The sequence below is a fragment of the Lepidochelys kempii genome, chromosome 3 (genome assembly GCF_965140265.1).
Source record: "Lepidochelys kempii isolate rLepKem1 chromosome 3, rLepKem1.hap2, whole genome shotgun sequence".
NCBI lineage: Eukaryota > Metazoa > Chordata > Testudines > Cheloniidae > Lepidochelys > Lepidochelys kempii.
The window spans coordinates 62460838-62482248 of NC_133258.1; the positions used below are offsets into that span (position 1 = coordinate 62460838).

The 21411-nt window shown below is 42.6% G+C and overlaps 1 protein-coding gene across 16 annotated transcripts in view; it reads left to right on the forward strand.

The window, feature by feature from the left end:
- BCKDHB (branched chain keto acid dehydrogenase E1 subunit beta) overlaps nt 1-21411 on the forward strand; it is a 298505-nt gene that overhangs the window by 33140 nt on the left and 243954 nt on the right. For all 16 annotated transcript variants that reach the window (XR_012157976.1, XR_012157977.1, XR_012157975.1 and 13 more), the window contains 2 exons: nt 19338-19471; nt 20198-20353. Coding sequence is in view for 12 of the 16 variants with exons in the window: in XM_073336530.1 (XP_073192631.1) it covers nt 19338-19471; nt 20198-20353 (290 nt within the window). In the remaining 4 variants the exon portion in view is untranslated. The remainder of the gene's footprint in view (nt 1-19337; nt 19472-20197; nt 20354-21411) is intronic.

The window sequence follows — 21411 nt, forward strand, 5'->3', positions numbered from 1 at the left end:
TCGCCTGGCTGCTGGTTACGCGCAGCCAGACACCAGGGCGGTTAGAAGAGCACAGGAGGGCGCGATACGCATCAGAGAAGCTTTGAAAACTAGTTTTCATGACTGGCCAGGCTACGGTGTGAAAGTTCTCTTTGTTTCTCCTTGATGAAACCCCCTGCCCCTTGGTTCACTCTACTTCCCTGTAAGCTAACCACCCTCCCCTCCTCGCTTCGATCACCGCTTGCAGAGGCAATAAAGTCATTGTTGCTTCACATTCATGCATTCTTTATTCATTCATCACACAAATAGGGGGATGAGTACCAAGGTAGCCCAGGAGGGGTGGTGAAGGAGGGAAGGAAAATACCACACAGCACTTTAACAGTTTACAACTTTAAAATTTATTGAATGCCAGCCTTCTTTTTTTTGGGCAATCCTCTGTGGCGGAGTGGTGGGGCCCCCCGACCGCGTTCTTGGGCGTCTGGGTGTGGAGGCTATGGAACTTGGGGAGGAGGGTGGTTGGTTACACAGGGGCTGTAGTGGCAGTCTGTGCTCCAGCTGCCTTTGCTGCAGCTCAGCCATACACTGGAGCATACTGGTTTGATCCTCCAGCAGCTTCAGCATTGAATCCTGCTTCCTCTCATCATGCTGCCGCCACATTTGAGCTTCAGCCCTGGCTTCAGCCTGCCACTTACTCTCTTCAGCCCGCCACCTCTCCTCCCGGTCATTTTGTGATTTCCTGCACTCTGACATTATTTGCCTCCACGCATTCGTCTGTGCTCTGTCAGTGTGGGAGGACAGCATGAACTCAGAGAACATTTCATCATGAGTGCGTTTTTTTTCTTTCTAATCTTCACTAGCCTCTGGGAAGGAGAAGATCCTGTGATCATTGAAACACATGCAGCTGGTGGAGGAAAAAAAAAGGGATAGTGGTATTTAAAAAGACACATTTTATAAAACAGTGGCTACGCTCTTTCAGGGTAAACCTTGCTGTTAAGATTACATACATAGCACATGTGCTTTCATTACAAGGTCGCATTTTGCTTCCCCCCACCGCGTGGCTACCTCCTCAACCCTCCCCCCTCCCCGTGGCTAACAGCGGGGAACATTTCTGTTCAGCCACAGGCAAACAGCCCAGCAGGAACGGGCTCCTCTGAGTGTCCCCTGAAGAAAAGCACTCTATTTCAACCAGGTGACCATGAATGATATCTCACTCTCCTGAGGATAACACAGAGAGATAAAGAATGGATGTTGTTTGAACGCCAGCAAACATCCACTGCAATGCTTTGTTCTACAATGATTCCCGAGTACGTGTTACTGGCCTGGAGTGGTAAAGTGTCCTACCATGGAGGACGCAATAAGGCTGCCTTCCCCAGAAACCTTTTGCAAAGGCTTTGGGAGTACATCCAGGAGAGCCACGAATGCCAGGGCAAATTAATCCTTTCACATGCTTGCTTTTAAACCATGTATAGTATTTTAAAAGGTACACTCACCGGAGGTCCCTTCTCCGCCTGCTGGATCCAGGAGGCAGCCTTGGGTGGGTTCGGGAAGTACTGGCTCCAGGTCCAGGGTGAGAAACAGTTCCTGGCTGTCGGGAAAACTGGTTTCTCCGCTTGCTTGCTGTGAGCTATCTACAACCTCATCATCATCATCTTCTTCGTCCCCAAAACCTGCTTCCGTGTTGCCTCCATCTCCATTGAAGGAGTCAGACAACACGGCTGGGATATTGGTGGCTGAACCCCCTAAAATGGCATGCAGCTCACCATAGAAGCGGCATGTTTGGGGCTCTGACCCGGAGTGGCCGTTCGGCTGTCTGGTTTTCTGGTAGGCTTGCCTCAGCTCCTTAAGTTTCAGGCGGCACTGCTTCGGGTCCCTGTTATGGCCTCTGTCCTTCATGCCCTGGGAGATTTTGACAAATGTTTTGGCATTTTGAAAACTGGAAGGGAGTTCTGATAGCATGGATTCCTTTCCCCATTCAGCGATCAGATCCTGTACTTCCCGCTTGGTCTATACTGCAGCTCTTTTGCGATTCTGGGACTCCATCATGGTCACCTCTGCTGATGAGCTCTGCATGGTCACCTGCAGCTTGCCACGCTGGCCAAGCAGGAAATGAGATTCAAAATTTCGTGGTTCTTTTCCTGTCTACCTGGCTAGTGCATCTGAGTTGAGAGCGCTGTCCAGAGCAGTCACAATGGAGCACTCTGGGATAGCTCCCGGAGGCCAATACCGTCGAATTGTGTCCACAGTACACCAAATTCGAGCCGGCAAGGCCGATTTAAGCGCTAATCCACTTGTCAGAGGTGAAGTAAGGAAATCGATTTTAAGAGCCCTTTAATTCGAAATAAAGGGCTTCATCGTGTGGACGGGTGCAGGTTTACATCGATTTAACGGTGCTAAATTCGACTTAAAGCCCTAGTGTAGACCAGGGCTCAAGTGATCACTCTCCTTACAATGTGTATGATAATCAAGGTGGGCCATTTCCAGCACAGATCCAGGGTTTAACAAGAAAGTCTGAGGAAGGGGGGGGAGGAAAAAAGAAGGGGAAATAGGTTACCTTGCATAATGACTTAGCTACTCCCAGTCTCTATTCAAGCCTAAGTTAATTGTATCCATTTTGCAAATGAATTCCAATTCAACAGTTTCTCGCTGGAGTCTGGTTTTGAAGTTTTTCTGTTGTAGTATCGCAACTTTCATGTCTGTGATCGCGTGACCAGAGAGATTGAAGTGTTCTCCGACTGGTTTATGAATGTTATAATTCTTGACATCTGATTTGTGTCCATTTATTCTTTTACGTAGAGACTGTCCAGTTTGTCCAATGTACATGGCAGAGGGGCATGCGATTACAGATTCCCCCCGCTTCCTCAGACTTTCTTCTTAAACCCTGGATTTGTGCTGGAAATGGCCCACCTTGATTATCATACACATTGTAAGGAGAGTGATCACTTTAGATAAGCTATTACCAGCAGGAGAGTGGGATGGGGGGAGAGAAAACATTTTGTAGTGGTAAACACCCATTTTGTCATGGTTTGTATGTATAAGAACATCTTCTGTATTTTCCACGGTATGCATCCGATGAAGTGAGTTGTAGCTCACGAAAGCTTATGCTCAAATAAATTGGTTAGTCTCTAAGGTGCCACAAGTACTCCTTTTCTTTTTGCAAGTACATACTAACACGGCTGTTACTCTGAAACCTGTAACCTTTTAAAGACTTCAGACATGAAGTTTTCACCATGGTCTGACAAGTTTTCTCTGGGAAAACCTACTCTGCTGAAAATGGTGAATAAAGCTGTAGCTGTTAGGATATAGATATTCAGGCCTGTCTGCAAAGGCCTGTACTTTAAGAATTTAGGTGTATTCTTATCACTTGGCTAGTTAGAGGTATAAAAGAAAGAATCAAAATTGCTGTCTGCCAGTGTAAGGTCCTTCTCTTACTGTGACAGTCTGAGGCTCTGTTCTTAGATTAAGGCCTTTGGCTAAGCAACAGAGGCAGCCATAAGCTGGGAAGCGAATGGTCAGATCCTCACATTCCAAACCAGTCACATTGAAAGAAGGTGCTATTGGGCTGTTAGGAATACAATCCTGTCCTGATGGTGCCTATCACCTCCAGAGAAAGGGAAGTGCCTAGAAAATGTAAAAGGAAACTTAGTTTGATAGCATCCTGTCTGGCAAGAATCACTTATCAATAGCTGGGATGTGAAATCCTCACTTCTGTATTGTTTTGTCATGATAGTTCCCACTTTGCTATTGTTTGTCTGTATAATCTCTGTCTGGTTCTGTGATTGTTTCTGTCTGCTGTATAATTAATTTTGCTGGGTGTAAACTAATTAAGGTGGTGGGATATAATTGGTTGCATAATCATGTTACAATATGTTAGGATTGGTTAGTTAAATTTCAGGAAAATGATAAAAGTATAGCTAAGCCGAACTCAAGTTTTACTATATAGTCTGCAGTCAATCAGGAAGTGAGTGGGTGTGTGTGGGGAAAATGGGAACAGGGAATGGGGGTAAGGAAATTGGAATCATGTTTGGCTAAGGGCAGGAATGGGAACAGGGACACAGGTGTAAGGCTCTGTGGTGTCAGAGCTGGGAAGGGGGACACTAAGGAAGGAAACTGGAATCATGCTTGCTGGAAGTTCACCCCAATAAACATCGAATTGTTTGCACCTTTGGACTTCAGGTATTGTTGCTCTCTGTTCATGCGAGAAGGACCAGGGAAGTAAGTGGGTGAAGGAATAAGCCCCCTAACAGTAGCCACTGATTCAAATTCAATATTAAAGAAGGCTGTGGCTTCAGGATACCTAGTGGCAGAATCCCCCATAAGAAATATATATCTCTTTCCATTCCTGGAAAGTTTAATGAGAGATCCCACAATATCTGCAGACACTCTGGCAAATGCCTCTTTAATAATGGGAAAAGGCTGCAGTGGCGCTTTGCAATGTCCCTTTAATCCCTTACGCTTCTGACATAAGTCACAACTTTTATAATAATCTTTTACTGTCTCAAACATGTGAGGCCAATAGAAATTCTGTTTCAGTCTTTCAGTTTTTTCCCCCACTCCTGACTGTTCTGCAAATGGGCAGTCATGGGCTATCTGGATTAATTCTCTCCTGTATCTTTCAAGTACAACTACCAGCTTGCAAATCTTACCAGGGTACCTCTTCTTCCCTATCGGAGCTTCCCTACAGAAAAACCTTGCATAAAAAAATCTACCTTTTTCCTTCCCCAGCTGGGGCATCATTCTGAGCTGCAATCCTCTCTTCTTCCAAAGAAGTATCAGCTTGCTGAGCAGTCACAAACTCCTTTTACGTTTCACTTCAGCCCAGAGCAGACTCTGGTACAACAGAAGAATTTTCAAGTTCCTCCACAAAAGGTAAGGAGCTGTCCTCCTCCGACAAGAACTTGAGGGCATTTCCTCCCCTTCCCAGACTTGCTTGCTGACCACAGACAAAGAAGGTGAATCAGATCCGCACTTTCCCTGGGATCTTGTTACAACATTAACATGCTTAGACATGGCTAAAAATAAAATGTTATCTATTAAAATATCAGTGGGCAGCAAATTCCTGATGCTAACCACACTATCACCTGTAAAATCTTCCCACTTAAGGTGCACTTTAGCCACAGGCACAGTCACAGAAAATTCAGCCAAAGCTAAAATATTTTCACTTTTGCCAGGAGGTCTTCCCTCTTCCCTTACCAAACTTTCTTTAACCAAAGTGACTTGTGATTCAGTCTCTCTCCACTCTGTGCATTCAATGCCATTCACTCTAGCACTCTTAAATTCTTCACTACCTTCCCAAGACTCAAGTCCTAATATAGTTTGAGGCTATTCTCCTCCTCTGCAGTTTCCTCAAGGAAATCAAGGTGGTAGCATTAGCACTCTCAGTGCGGGTTATGGGTGCAGATTGTGGGGTAACCTTAAGTTTTGGACAGTTTTTGGTTTTATATGGCATGGAGCCCCACAGTGGTGGCAGACTACCTGCTTTCTCTTAAACATTCTTTTAAAACTGGTGCATGATCTGAAACTGTTATGAGATCAGCAGTACTTGAATTTTCCATACATGCTGTCATGGTTATAGGGCTAGCTGCATCTCTGTTCCCTCTCTGAGTATACCCACTTGGAAGTCTGACTTCTTGCCTTTACTTCTGAGGCAGAATCAGTTGAGTCTCCCACTCTTAGATCAGGTCTGGAGTTATGGTACCTTGTATATCAACCATGCTTAGCCCCCTGATGGAAGCCGAGGAAGGCCTAATTTCTTAAGACACATCATCAGGTCCTGGGTGGCAGCCTGACTGAGTTTGACAGCTGTTCCCTTGGGTTTTGTCTATACAAATACTTACTTTGCTGCATGCTGCGGTGTGAATCTACCCTACGCTAGCCTGCTGTGCACTAAGTATTTATGTAAACCCTGCTGGTGCACACAGATACTTCATGTGCAGCAGGCTAAACATGCTGGCATGCTGCAAACCAAGTGTTCATGGTATGTGAACCCTTAGAGGGAGTGAGTCTATTTTTATCGAGCTAGTGTTCCTTTGTCTTCTCAGTTCTTGGGCATTTTAGCCCTGCTAGTCCAAAACTAGTTTGGTGGGATTAGTAGGCGGTTGAACCAGTCTTTTCAGGGCCAATGGCTCTTCCACTGTGCTGTAACAAGCCCCAGTTGTTTGCTGGGAGATGTCTGATTTCAAATAATTCTTTTATTGCCTTGCATGTTTCCCAAAAACATTGATTTACCCATGTATAGTTATACAGTAAACATCCCAGTAATCAGGACACCTTACAATATTTATGAAGTATTCTAGATCAGTCACACTTCCTCCATGTGTGCTTTAATCTCTCACAGTATAGATTGCAAATAAAAAGTCAACCTTTGATTCTAAGAATACGTATTTTTGTTCATAATGAGTGGAATAATGACACATCATGTTTTCCCTTTAGCTCCTCAACACCTTTTGAAAATCTATTAAGGTGCAGGCTTGTCACAGGATGACAGAAAAGTTATAACCGCAAAATTCAAGTTTTTGTCTTTTGCTTTATAAAGGTGTCTCTGCTAGCTAATCGGTAATTATGAATGGAAAACAAAACAAGAAAATGAAGGCTGATGTCTGTAAATTAAGAAAATATTTAACAGAATGCTTAAACTTAACCCCCCCCCGCAAACTGGTAAATATAATACTTCCTAAAGACATACAATATTGTTTTACAGGAGTGAAATATTTGCAAACAAGAATATGGAAAAGAATAAATTCTTCTCACTTTGATACGTTTCTGAACAAATCATTATTTTTCTTTTTCTAAGGGAATGGAAAGCAGAAACCAAAGTTATGCAAAGTCTATTACTTTATTATTTGAATTGATTTATCTGAGAATTTAAGTAATCTTGTTCTCTTTCTGAGAGAGGAAGGGGAAAAAAGATGGAAGAACAACTTTACCATACATGGAAAGGAAGTCAGATGCCTCTAATAAATATAGAAGAAAAATGTACATAGAGTATCTTGAATAATAAGGGAATGACATTTATATACCCTCTTAAACGGAATGATTTTTTTCTTTAATTTCAACGGTCTGATCAAATCTTTTCATGAAATAGGAAATAATGACTGATTTAAAAGAGAAAAACCTCCCAACAGTGCTAAGGAAATAAACTTGACATCTTAGCAGTTGTTAAATCATATTTATTCACATTAGAGGTTTCCCAGGAGTGCTGGTTCTGTCAGTGGGCCAAGTGTAGCCCAGACAGATTGTGGAGAATTCAATCTTGATTAGACAGCTATTGAGGCAAGTGCCTTTTTCATTGGGTAGACTATGGTGACTAGGTGCTTTAAAGATTAGAACCTGCTAGGCTCCTATTTTTCATTTTGGAACTTAATTCGTTCATATACAAATCAGTAAAAATGAGTAAGGAACCTAATCTGTCAGCTGTAATTTTCAGTGTATTTTTTCCTAACAAAAGGAAACAAAAACATCTTGGTCCTTTGTTATTGGACATAACATGATAATAGCATGCAGCAGCAATCTATATAGTTAAAGATGCGTAGAGGTTTCCATTCAGACGCTTCTTCCCATCTCCTGTCTTTTTTGCTCATAATTTGCAAAAATACTTTTTTTTTTAACTGAAATATTCAAGTCTTTGATTCTGCCTGAAGATGACTGTTCCCGAAAGTGTGTGTGTGTGTGTGTGAGAGAGAGAGTGTTAATAATGCTTTATAAAGAAGTCTGTGGGATAGTGGGTGTGGAAAAAGACTATTTTCCATAAAGTATAAGTATTTATTTATTATGATCAGCTTGACAAGTGAAATGACATGGTCTAAAAAGTTGGGATTTGGCTTGGAAGTAGCCCATATTTAAAAGAAGAACCTCTGAGTTTGATTTCATTTGACTGAGTTAATAACCTCTGAAAAACTCAGACTATGCATGCACAGTTGATTTCACATTGTTTGGGGTGCCATTATTGTAAAGGACCCAATCCAGTTGCCCCACTGTTGACAGGAGTCTTTTAATTGACTTTAATGGGAGTTGGCTTAGGCCAAAAGAATGTAGTTTAGGTGCACTAAGTGACTGGTCTAATTATGCAGCAAGAAGTTTTGTAGCAGTGAGGATAGCTAAACATTGGAACAGCTTACCAGGGGCGGTTGTGGACTCCCCATCACTTGGAGTCTTTAAAATGAGGTTCAATAGCTTTCTAAAATATGTTTTAATCCAGTTTCTGGGAAAAAATTCCATGGCCAGTGTGTGCAGAAGGACAGTGTAGATAGTCATAATCTGTTCTGGTCTTTGAATGTATGAAGTGTACTGAAGGTTGGCATGGGCAGAGGTAAAGGACTGTCAGGAACCCTGGGTCAGTCTCTGCAGAGCTTGTAGGATGCACAGTGATTGGGAAAGGAAAAGGTGAGGACCTTTAAAAGGGTTTGTAGGCCAGAGTTCTGCTCTTCTCTACCCTAAGACTCCATGATAGAGTAAATTCCAATGAAATAAGAAAAGGAGTACTTGTGGCACCTTAGAGACTAACCAATTTATTAGAGCATAAGCTTTCGTGAGCTACAGCTCACTTCCTCAGATGCATATCGTGGAAACTGCAGCAGGCTTTATATATACACAGAGAATATGAAACAATACCTCCTCCCACCCCGCTGTCCTGCTGGTAATAGCTTATCTAAAGTGATCATCAGGTGGGCCATTTCCAGCACAAATCCAGGTTTTCTCACCCTCCACCCCCCCACACAAACTCACTCTCCTGCTGGTAATAGCTCATCCAAACTGACCACTATTCAAGTTTAAATCCAAGTTAAACCAGAACATCGGGGGGGGGGGGGTAGGAAAAAACAAGAGGAAACAGGCTACCTTGCATAATGACTTAGCCACTAGAATCATAGAATATCAGGGTTGGAAGGGACCCCAGAAGGTCATCTAGTCCAACCCCCTGCTCAAAGCAGGACCAATTCCCAGTTAAATCATCCCAGCCAGGGCTTTGTCAAGCCTGACCTTAAAAACCTCTAAGGAAGGAGATTCTACCACCTCCCTAGGTAACGCATTCCAGTGTTTCACCACCCTCTTAGTGAAAAAGTTTTTCCTAATATCCAATCTAAACCTCCCCCACTGCAACTTGAGACCATTACTCCTCGTTCTGTCATCTGCTACCATTGAGAACAGTCTAGAGCCATCCTCTTTGGAACCCCCTTTCAGGTAGTTGAAAGCAGCTATCAAATCCCCCCTCATTCTTCTCTTCTGCAGGCTAAACAATCCCAGCTCCCTCAGCCTCTCCTCATAACTCATGTGTTCCAGTCCCCTAATCATTTTTGTTGCCCTTCGCTGGACTCTCTCCAATTTATCCACATCCTTCTTGAAGTGTGGGGCCCAAAACTGGACACAGTACTCCAGATGAGGCCTCACCAATGTCTCACTCCCAGTCTCTATTTAAGCCTAAATTAATAGTATCCAATTTGCAAATGAATTCCAATTCAGCAGTTTCTCGCTGGAGTCTGGATTTGAAGTTTTTTTGTTTTAAGATAGCGACCTTCATGTCTGTGATTGCGTGACCAGAGAGAGATTGAAGTGTTCTCCGACTGGTTTATGAATGTTATAATTCTTGACATCTGATTTGTGTCCATTTATTCTTTTACGTAGAGACTGTCCAGTTTGACCAATGTATATGGCAGAGGGGCATTGCTGGCACATGCTGGCATATATCACATTGGTGGATGTGCAGGTGAATGAGCCTCTGATAGTGTGGCTGATGTTATTAGGCCCTGTGATGGTGTCCCCTGAATAGATATGTGGGCACAATTGGCAACGGGCTTTGTTGCAAGGATAAGTTCCTGGGTTAGTGGTTCTGTTGTGTGGTATGTGGTTGTTGGTGAGTATTTGCTTCAGGTTGCGGGGCTGTCTGTAGGCAAGGACTGGCCTGTCTCCCAAGATTTGTGAGAGTGTTGGGTCATCCTTTAGGATAGGTTGTAGATCCTTAATAATGCGTTGGAGGGGTTTTAGTTGGGGGCTGAAGGTGACGGCTAGTGGCGTTCTGTTATTTTCTTTCTTAGGCCTGTCCTGTAGTAGGTAACTTCTGGGAACTCTTCTGGCTCTATCAATCTGTTTCTTTACTTCTGCAGGTGGGTATTGTAGTTGTAAGAAAGCTTGACAGAGATCTTGTAGGTGTTTGTCTCTGTCTGAGGGGTTGGAGCAAATGCGGTTGTATCGCAGAGCTTGGCTGTAGACGATGGATCGTGTGGTGTGGTCAGGGTGAAAGCTGGAGGCATGCAGGTAGGAATAGCGGTCAGTAGGTTTCCGATATAGGGTGGTGTTTATGTGACCATTGTTTATTAGCACTGTAGTGTCCAGGAAGTGGATCTCTTGTGTGGACTGGACCAGGCTGAGGTTGATGGTGGGATGGAAATTGTTGAAATCATGGTGGAATTCCTCAAGGGCTTCTTTTCCATGGGTCCAGATGATGAAGATGTCATCAATATAGCGCAAGTAGAATAGGGGCTTTAGGGGACGAGAGCTGAGGAAGCGTTGTTGTAAATCAGCCATAAAAATGTTGGCATACTGTGGGGCCATGCGGGTACCCATAGCAGTGCCGCTGATCTGAAGGTATACATTGTCCCCAAATGTGAAGTAGTTATGGGTAAGGACAAAGTCACAAAGTTCAGCTACCAGGTTAGCCGTGACATTATCGGGGATAGTGTTCTTGACGGCTTGTAGTCCATCTTTGTGTGGAATGTTGGTGTAGAGGGCTTCTACATCCATAGTGGCCAGGATGCTGTTATCAGGAAGATCACCGATGGATTGAAGTTTCCTCAGGAAGTCAGTGGTGTCTCGAAGGTAGCTGGGAGTGCTGGTAGCGTAGGGCCTGAGGAGGGAGTCTACATAGCCAGACAATCCTGCTGTCAGGGTGCCAATGCCTGAGATGATGGGCAATAACTTGATTGTCATGCACATTGTGTAAAGAGTTGTCACTTTGGATGGGCTATCACCAGCAGGAGAGTGAATTTGTGTGGGGGGGTGGAGGTTGAGAAAACCTGGATTTGTGCTGGAAATGGCCCACCTGATGATCACTTTAGATAAGCTATTACCAGCAGGACAGTGGGGTAGGAGGAGGTATTGTTTCATATTCTCTGTGTATATATAAAGCCTGCTGCAGTTTCCACGATATGCATCTGAGGAAGTGAGCTGTAGCTCACGAAAGCTTATGCTCTAATAAATTGGTTAGTCTCTAAGGTGCCACAAGTACTCCTTTTCTTTTTGCGAATACAGACTAACACGGCTGTTACTCTGAATCCAATGAAATAGTTATAATCGACTTGTCTAAAACTTAACTGAAGCTTCAGTTGTTTAACTTTACTCCTGAGGTGGGTGAAATGATCCATATTGTACAGTCTGCACACAGCCACGTCTGCAATGGAAGATAGCAGCTTTTAAACTGTGCTGATCTACAGCACACAATGGTTCAGGGCAGAAAATGAATCAGTCCTTCTCCAAGGGAAACAACAGTGGAGTTTTAGGTTAAGTAGATTTTAAATAATCCGTTTGAATTTATCCAGGACACTGGGGCTAATAACAAAACTGCTGTATAAAGTGATAGCAATTTAACAACTATAACTGGTCAGGTCTTTGGTTTTAAGTCTCGCCTGTAAGGTAGCTTTTCTTGCAGCACAGTACCCTCTAAAGTTATGGCACTGGTTCGGTACTGACTCAGAGGGAAGAAACTCCATACTAAATCACTGACGCAGCTGCTTATAACACTTGGGTCTTCTTTGAAAATCTCCGATTAAAGCAGCCCCAAGCCTGATGCTGCTTAGCTTGTGAAAAGAGACAAGGTTAGAGCCTCAGGTGGTATGACTGCACTGCTGCAGAGAGAGGATTTGATGTTTTAATGTCTTGCTTTCAGCATAAAATTCAAAAATAGAGAGAACCATTATATCACTAGTGGTTGAAGACTTAAACATTTACAGGTTTTGATCTGTTTGTTTTCAGCGTGTGTACAGTCACAACAGTTATGATGCCACAAAAACTTTTCTGTCTCGGGAAGACAATGTCATGAGTAAAAGATTCTGTTAAAATGGCTGTGTTTCTCCTTTGGGTGGGAGGCAGCATTAATCATTTATGGGTGCTGAGGTATAATGTGTTGTCATCCTGTTTTAAAGATTACAAGGAAATTTCTGTCAGGCTCAGCTTTCTCTGGTCCACATATAAATATTGAGGTATATATTTTGGTGAGGGACCCAGTAGTTGGTTTAAAAAATAATTACATTTACTCAGCTGGTGTTGTATTTTTTTCTGTAATATTTTCAAGTTTTTGAGATTTACTTTATTAAATACTTCTTCCAGATGAGCCTGTTTACTTGTTTGACATATATACCTAGCCCTGTTTACAAGTGGTTGGGGAGGGGGAATTACCAATTTTCATGCAGCTTTATTTGTCATAGTGTTTCCTTCACTTCTTGAAAAAGGGCACCAACCTGTTCAGATGGCTGAGGTTAGGGCTGTTTATAAAGCTAGGCAGGTTAATTGAAATTGGCAGCACCATAATGCCTTCCTTGGAGGCTGACGGACATGGTTTCAGATAACATAGGGATACTGTTTTCACCTATAGCCAAAAGTCAGCTTGAGGAATTTGTATGCCCTTGTTTTGAGCTGTCTGGTTGACGCAGGCATCAGGAACAGATATCCTTTAGGAAACCTCTCATTTCCATATAAATGAAAAAAGATATAAAAAGGCAGTGTGTCTAGCTTTTCAGTCTACTTGACTTTAAATTTCAGTTGTTGAGTAAATGGCTCACAAGAGGCAATGAAGATAACTAACAGTCTCTTGCCAAAATGACAACCCCCACCCAACCAATCCCTTCCATGTTTCAAACATTTATAAACTAAACATGTATAAATTAGGTCAGTTTAGTATCATTTATGTATGACTGTCTCCGTTGTTTACTACTTTTGTCCTTTTGTTCATTTAGGTACAGTACTGTCAAATCAACTATTTTATTGTTCTGTTTATCACACATAGAAGTAAAACAATGGTTTATAATTCTCTGGGTCAATCCCTTGTCTTTCTTAATATTAATTACTACATTAGCCTTTTTCCAGCCCTCTGGGACTTCACTCATTCATCATAAATGCTCCAAAAATATTTGACTTGTTTTTATCCATTAAGCATGGAGTACTTGCTTTCCTATAATAATAAGTCAAAATACAAATTTACGTTCCTGTAGTATGTAACATATACTTCAGTAATTCTGGATACTATATAGTGAGGCTTTAAATCTGCATTATGTATGTGTTTCATTATGTTAATGAACCTTAAAATTCATGCAGGGAACAGATAAAGGGAGTTGATTTCGGGTTTAGATACATTAGCTCCTCCCCCCCCCCTTTGTTTCAAAAAAAAAAAAAAAAAAAAAAAGTCTAGTGAGGCCTTCATTGGTCTTGCTACTTTGAACCATACAGGTTACCTAGGTACTTTCCAATGTGTTCCTTTCTGAACATGCTTTATAATGTAACATCTCCCTTTTCCCACTCTGATTTTTTGCATAAAGTATTCTGTTACTATAACGTTTGGTGTTCCTTACATTTTGCTTTTTCCTCCCTTTATTGTAACCCAAAGACATATGTTTACACCTCTAAAAATGTGAATACAAGGGTATGATCTTGATGTAGAACATAAACCCCCCTGCTCTTTTCCCTTGCTCTGTTTCTTGAACAGGTCATACCCTTGTATATTCAGAAAGCCTTTGACAAGGCCCCATACCAAAGGCTCTTAAGCAAAGTAAGCAGTTATGGGGTAAGAGGGAAGGTCCTCTCATGGATTAGTAATGGATTAAAAGACAGAAAACAAGGGGTAGGAATAAATGGTTCGTTCTCAGAATGGCGAGAGGTAAACAGTGGTGTCCCCTATGGATTTGCACCAGAACCAGTGCTGTTCAACGTATTCATGAATGATCTGGAAAAAAGGGTAAACAGTGGCAAAATTTGCAGACAATAACTATCCTGAGTAATTTTGTAAATCCAAAGCAGACTGCAAGGAGTTAAAAAGGATCTCACAAAACTGGGTAACTGAGCAACATTTGAAAACATAATCCCAGTTACACATACAAAATGATGGCATCTAAATTAGCTGTTACCATTCAAGGAATAGAACTTGGAGTCATTGTGAATAGTTTTCTGAAAACATCTGCTCAATATGCAGTGGTCATAGGTGCTGGAACTAAGGGTGCTACCATACCCCCTGGCTTGCAGTGATTTCCCTCATATACAGGATATAGTTTGGTTCAATGTCTCTCAGGACCCCAACTGTACAAATTGTTCCAGCACCGCTGGCAGTGGCAGTCAAAAAAACTAATAATGTTAGGAACCATTAGGAAAGGCATAGATTTTAAGACTGTAAATATCATAATACTACTATATAAATCCATGGTATGCCCACATCTTGAACACTGTGTGCAGTTCTGGTTGTCATGCTTTATTCATCAGCATTTTAAAAAAAAGATATATTAGAATTGGGAAAGGTACAGAAAATGGCAACAATGATTCGGGGTATGGAACAGCTTCCATATGAGGATAGAATAAAAAGACTGACTTTTCAGCTTGTAAAGATGACTAAGGGGGAGGATATGATAGAGGTCTATAAAATCATGAATGGTGTGGAGAAAGTGAATAAGGAAGTGTTGTTTACCCCTTAGCAAAATGCAAGAATGAGGGGTCACCCAAAGAAATTAATAGACAACAGGTTTAAAACAAACATACAGAAGCACTTCTTCACACAGTGCATAGTCAACCTGTGAAACTTCTTGCCAGGGGATAATGATAAGGCCAAAACTATAACTGGATTCAGAAAATAATTATATTAGTTCATGGAGGGTAGGTCCATCAATGGCTATTAGCTGAGATGGTCAGTGATTCAACCCCATGCTTTGGGTATCCCTAGCCTCTGACTGTCAAAAGATGGGCATGGATGACAGGATGGATCACTTGAAATTGCCCAATTCTGTTCATTCCCTTTGAAGCAACTGGCATTGGCCACTGTTGGAAGACCAGATACTGGGCTAGATGGACCATTGTTCTGAGCTAGTATGGGTGTTCTTATGACATTCCAGACAAGTGTGATCTAGCCACCCACCATCTCTCTACTGTGTTACTCAAATTGTTCTGTTCACGTAGTAAGATTTCTAGATCTTCCTGGTAATTTGACATATTTTGTGTGCTCATCTGATAAAGAAACATCTCAGATTTGTTTTAATTCTACTCCTACCTCTTATAGCCTGTGTTATCTCCTTGGTGCTTATTGTATTTCTCAGTTCAGTTGAGATTTTTGCTTCCTAAACCCCAGTATGGTGATGATTATATCAGTGCCTGAGAGGGAGGAACCTGACTCAGATGGTATAATCACACTGGGTAAATGAGGAATGTGATATAAGTAAAAAAAAAATTTGTATTCTACCTTTCCTTATTGGAAAGTCCTAGTGTTTGCTATTCCCTTTGAATTATAAATGAGAGAGAAAATGGTTTTTCTGTTAGACAGGTATTAATCAACAGGGAGTCTTTGTGATGTGCTGTGATTACTTTGGAAAAAGAGCAAGAGTTCAGATAAAAGAAGCGAATCAATGCTAAGTACATAGGTCTACAAATAACCTTGTAAGAAATAGGTCTCTTGATCATCACTACAAACCTTTTTTTTTCTCCTGCTGATAATAGCTCATCTTAATTAATTAGCCTCTTAGAATTGGTATGACAACTTCCACCTTTTCTGTGTGTGTGTGTGTGTGTGTGTGTGTGTGTATCTTACTATATGTTCCATTCTATGCATCTGATGAAGTGGGCTGTAGCCCATGAAAGCTTATACTCAGATAAATGTTAGTCTCTAAGGTGCCACAAGGACTCCTGTTCTTTTTGTGGAAAAGTGTAGTGGCTTGAACATGTTAATGTATTTTAAAACTTTTAGGAATTGCTCAGTGAAAGAGGAGGGAAATGACCATCACTTCATTTATGGTCTGAAATCAACTGTAGTTATAGGTGTCTAGCTCCTTTTAGGATCCCTTATTGCAGAAGTAGTAATCTCTCTGGTTTAATCTCATGGCAAGAATCTTTTCATTTTTTTAAAGAAGTGTATTGTGAGGAAAGCATAAGTAGTAGAGATATGCCTATTCCAAACCACAGAATCCGAACACCTCCTAGTTTTGAAGTTCAGATGTGGCTGGTGTTTGGATGATGCAATTGTAAGGACAATATAAATGCTGAGATCAAATGTTGCAGGATGGGGCTTTCTGTCAAACTGATTCCTACAAATGAAAGCCACAGACCTTTCCAGTTAAGAACATCTAATTCCTTTTTAAAATATATTTGAAATATAACTAAATTATTTTAATCTCTCAAGGCAAAATATCCAAAACAATGTGAAATTCTGTGAACTGCTTTATTAAAATTCATGATTTTACTAGAAACAAAACAAAAACAATGTGTCGCTGGCCTCTTGCAGACACGGAGCTGCTATGTAATAATTTTATGAATGCTGTATGTGATCTGTTCAGTGAGATCGTAACTGTATCGCTTTATTGTGTTATTGGGTTTTCTGGTGTGAATGTACTGGTTTAGTTTAGTAATGGGTGGTTGGAAGAACCAGCAGGAATCAACACAATAGGTCTAGATAAGCAACTTCCCAACAAACACTTGAGTGTGATTACAAGACTGGCTGAGCTATTGGCAGTGAAGATACTACCTCCAGGCTCTAACCAAAGGTTACACAGCATTTTGCTTGGAGGTCAAAGGTACACTTAGGGCTTGTCCACATGGTGGGGTAATAGGGGGTTTGTATGGACCCACTCCATGAATCACCTGGCAAATATGAGTCTTTCCAACAGCCCTCAAGGTCTTAAAGACTGTGGGTTGATGAAACAAGCCACTGATCCCTCTCACAATTCATCAAAAAAGAGTGGGAAGTGCCTACAGTGAGCCCCGAGATAGCTGTAAACGTTCTCCAGCATGCTTAGTATCCTCTGCGCCGCCGGCACTGAGACCTTCTCAGTCTAGTACCCAGGGCTCACGGAAGTCCTCAATGGCAGATACCATTGACAAGCCTACGGACCCGTTGGAGATGGGCACAGGCACAGAATCGACAGCCCTGAGGGACAAAGACAAGAGTAAGCACTCCTCTGAGAAGGCACCGGTATGCAGTCCTGCATTGGTACTGTCCTCGACACCTCATCTGGCACCACAGCGACTTGGTATGGGCAAGATCACCATCCCCCCGGTACTGCCAGCGCCACCAAGTCATTTGGCACCACAGGAATTCCAACACTTCAGGGACTTCTGTGTAACAGATGTACTGGGGTCTCCTTGTTGCTGGGACCTCCACACCAAGTCTTTGCTTGGCATGGGAATCTTTCCCACTGCCCTGTCATGCTTCCCTACTCTCCATTGAGGGATCTGACAGTAAACCAAAGGAGGTGGCATCTCAGTACTCCTTACAGGCTCCTTATGGTGCCCAATGACAGCAGAGCAGTTGAGGATATCCTCAGATGGCACAACTACCACTATCTTGGTATAGCCATCAATATGCACCACCACTGACTTCTATGCCACCACTCCTGTGGCCATACTGAGACCCTTGGGCTGCATATCAGCTTGAGCTTGGACAACAGCCACCGCTCAACCCAATCATTGTCACCCGGTCCTGACTGCTTCGTTTATACCTTCAGCATGGAGTGAGGTTCCCTGACCGTGGGACAAGCCCCGGTACCTGCGGTCAGCCTACATCATCAGCACTGAAACCTGTCCCGTGGCCCCAGGTACTGTGGCCGGCACCATGGTACCTGTGGAACCCTTGGAGGTTCACCCAACCCTCCCAGGCTGCCCGATCGGTGTTGGGAGCCTCGGAGAGGCCAGTGGCCTCAGTCTCCTGTCTCCACCAGTGCTTGAGACTTCGGTGGGTAAGACTGCACAGATCCAGGAGGACCCAGGGGAGCAAGCTGCTGGACCACTAATGGAAGTAGAGGCTGCTGCGGCACCAGCAGCCTCCTCATCATTGCCAGACTAGGCTATCACAGGGGGCCCCTCACCCAGTTCCTCAAGATGACGCCAAAGTGCACCAGGAACTTTTGAACAGGGTCACGTCCAACCTGGGGCTTCAGGCAGAGGAACTGGAAGAGCCCTTGGATTCCCTGTTTGTTGTCTTCTGCTCCTCGGCTCCTGCCAGGGTGGCCCTACCTTTTCATGAAGGGATTTCCAAAATCACTAATGCCCTGTGGCAGACCACCTCTTCCCTAGACCCTATCTCTAAAGGGGCTGAATGCAAGTACTTTGTGCCAACCAAGGGGCATATACTTCCACCCTGCCCTGAATTCCCTTGTGGTAGAAGCAGTTAATCACAGGGAGAGACAATGACAACCCAGGGCCACCTCCAAAAATAAAGACTCGAGGAGGCTGGATCTCTTTGGGCATAAGACTTACTTCTCTCCAGCCTTCATCTGAGAGTGGCAAACCACCAAGCCCTCCTTGGCCAATATGACTTTAATATGTAGCAAGCCATGGCCAAGTTTGAAGGGTCACACCCCCGAGGCTTCCAAGAAGGAGTTCCTAGCTATCCTTGATGAGGGCATGACCGTGGCCAGGGTGGTCCTCCAGGTGGCATCGGATGCCGCTGTTGCTGCTGCCCGCACCATGGCTTCCGCTGTCTCCTTGTGGTGAGCCTTCTGCTGCTCCTCTCTGGGTTGTCCTCTGATGCTCAGCAGTCAATGCAGGACTTTCCCTTCCGTGGCTGTACCTTATTTGTGGAGCAAACAGACAGCAAGTTGAGTCGTGGCCAATTAAGAAGGGTTCTAGCTGTGAAGATCCATGAGTACAGTAATTTGAACTTGATGCAATGGATAAGAAGCCTATTTCCGCCCAGCGTATCAGTGCACGATACCACCACTTCGTCATTGCACCTGTGCTCCACTCCGTGCTTTGAATTTTATACTCTAGGAGTTTGGTTTCTATTAATTGGTGCACCAGGAATTAGACTATGGTCTCTCCTTTTTGTAGTTTGACCTGCCTCAAAGGTAGCAGTTCAACATGTGAGCGGGTGTGCTTATGCAGTTATAGCATGGGCTTGGAAATTAGCTCTGTTTTAGCTCTTTCACTGTGTGAACTTGGGCAAGTGGCTTTAACTCTTTTCTGGAATGGGAGTAATAATACTTCCCTTCATTACAGGTGTACTTATGAGGCTTAACTAATGTTTGTAAATGCGTTGTAAACCCTTATTATAGGTGTATGCAAGCCATCCATAGAGCCATGTACTTGTCAATCTATTAGGCATATTGTAAATTGTATACTTTATGGGGACAAAAGGTGAATTGTTTTCTTTTTGCAGTTTGGTGTATTTAAAAGAGCTCTTTCTTTTATAGGTAAAGACAGAGTTTTCAATACCCCTTTGTGTGAGCAAGGAATTGTGGGATTTGGTATTGGAGTTGCAGTCGCTGGAGCTACAGCAATTGCAGAAATTCAATTTGCAGACTACATTTTTCCAGCATTTGATCAGGTTAGTACCTATCATAGGTTGTTTAGGGAAGTAAAGGGAAACAAATTGTTGTTGAGAGTGGCTTTTCTGATGGATGAAAATATAATCCGCTAAACCAAGTTTTATACTATGATTTTTGCAAATACGTCCACAATGATGAGTATTACTAATGTTTAAGGCTAAGATTAGGCATGGGTATTTTTAGTAAACCGTGACCTTTTTATTAAAAATACTCATGACTAAACCTTAGCTGCCCTGGGGCCAGTGCTGCTCTCCCCGCCCCCGACTCCCCTCTGCCCGGGCTGCCGCTGCTCCTGGGGGACCAGGCCACTGAGCAGCAGCCAGTGTGACTGGCTGTGGGGGTGGCTCCACAGTGGCTGGTGCGTCTGGCTCTGGCGTCAGGCACACTGGCTGCTGCAATTGTGGAATTTCACAGAGGTCATGGAAAGTCACGGAATCTGTGGGTTCCGCAATCTCTGTGCCAAACTCGCAGCTTTACTAATGTTTATATATAATTTAATCGGAAACGTGCAGGTCCAGGCTAAAAGTTGAACTCAGCTTACAGGGCAAGGCATCCAGAGTTTAGACACAGCATGGTCCAGTACAAAAGATATAGTAGTAGAAACAGGAATATTTGGATTGTATTTCCAGCTTGTATAACAGTATAAGTATACCTGGCTTGTGTTAGTGGAATGAATATTACTAATGTGTATGAAGGATTTTTAAATGATGATTGTCTTGTTTCAGATTGTTAATGAAGCGGCAAAATATCGGTATCGCTCTGGAGATCTTTTTAATTGTGGAAGTCTCACTATAAGAGCACCATGGGGTTGCGTAGGTCATGGTGCGCTATATCATTCTCAAAGTCCAGAAGCATTTTTTGCTCATTGTCCAGGAATAAAGGTACAGTAATCTTCATGTTTAAACTTTATTTACAGTTCACAGTATGAGTAAATACTGTCTATGGAAAGGAGACTAAACAGGGTTCAGAGCCTCTTTTTGGGTGAATTTAATCCTTTGAACCTAACTGTGTGTCTGGGAGCAGGTGAAGAAAGGGACAAGGAAAACAAAGGCAGTTAAGGTTAATATCTGGTATTGAACATAGATATCTATTAATTGAAGACTACATTAAGTGCACTGTTGTTGTTGAGAATGCACAGCATTCAGGTAATCGTAATTTGTCCCCAGTAAGCATATATGGTATCTTGTTTTAATGTACCATACCAGTGTATAGTAGATTTGGAACCAGTTATTTCCCAGTTTTTATGCCTCTATACATCCTTAACCACAATAGTTAATGAACGTAAGGTTTAGGTTGCAATATTTTTAGAGAAGAAACAGCAGAGTAAATAATTTTTAAGTCGTGTGTGTTTCCTTTATCTTCTCTTCCCAAATGTGTGATGTGATATTCACATGTGCGAGGTGGAAGAGAGAGAGAGAGGAAACCTGACTAGGTGTATATTTTCATAAACACTGTAATGTGGGCTAACTCAAATAAATATTGCTGTGCTAGGATATCGCCATTTCTAACTCCATTTCTCTCAAGTTAATTTTTATCTATGGGTTCATACCCTTGGGTTACACAGCCTCCAGCCTTTAGCACAAAGGAAATGTTTCATCACTTGATTAATTGAAAGACTTCTGAAGCAAAAGCAGTGTTTGTATGTCATTTTAAAAAAATCACAGCTGTTCCTTGTTTTCTCTGGTGTACAGAGATAATCCCAACATGTTTTCGTATCTCATGAGCATCAGATTAGGTATAATATTTCTTGCTGGGAACCCTTCCCCACCCCTTGTCCCCTTCACCTAAAACGTTTTTTTTATTCTATGCAGCTGGTTCAGGGTGGGAATGCATTTTATTTTTGTATATTGGATTTCATTATCATATCCCAGAAGTGTCTCAGAGACTTCAAGAAATAATGTGTCTGGTCCACGTTTGACATACAATCTCTTCAAAACAG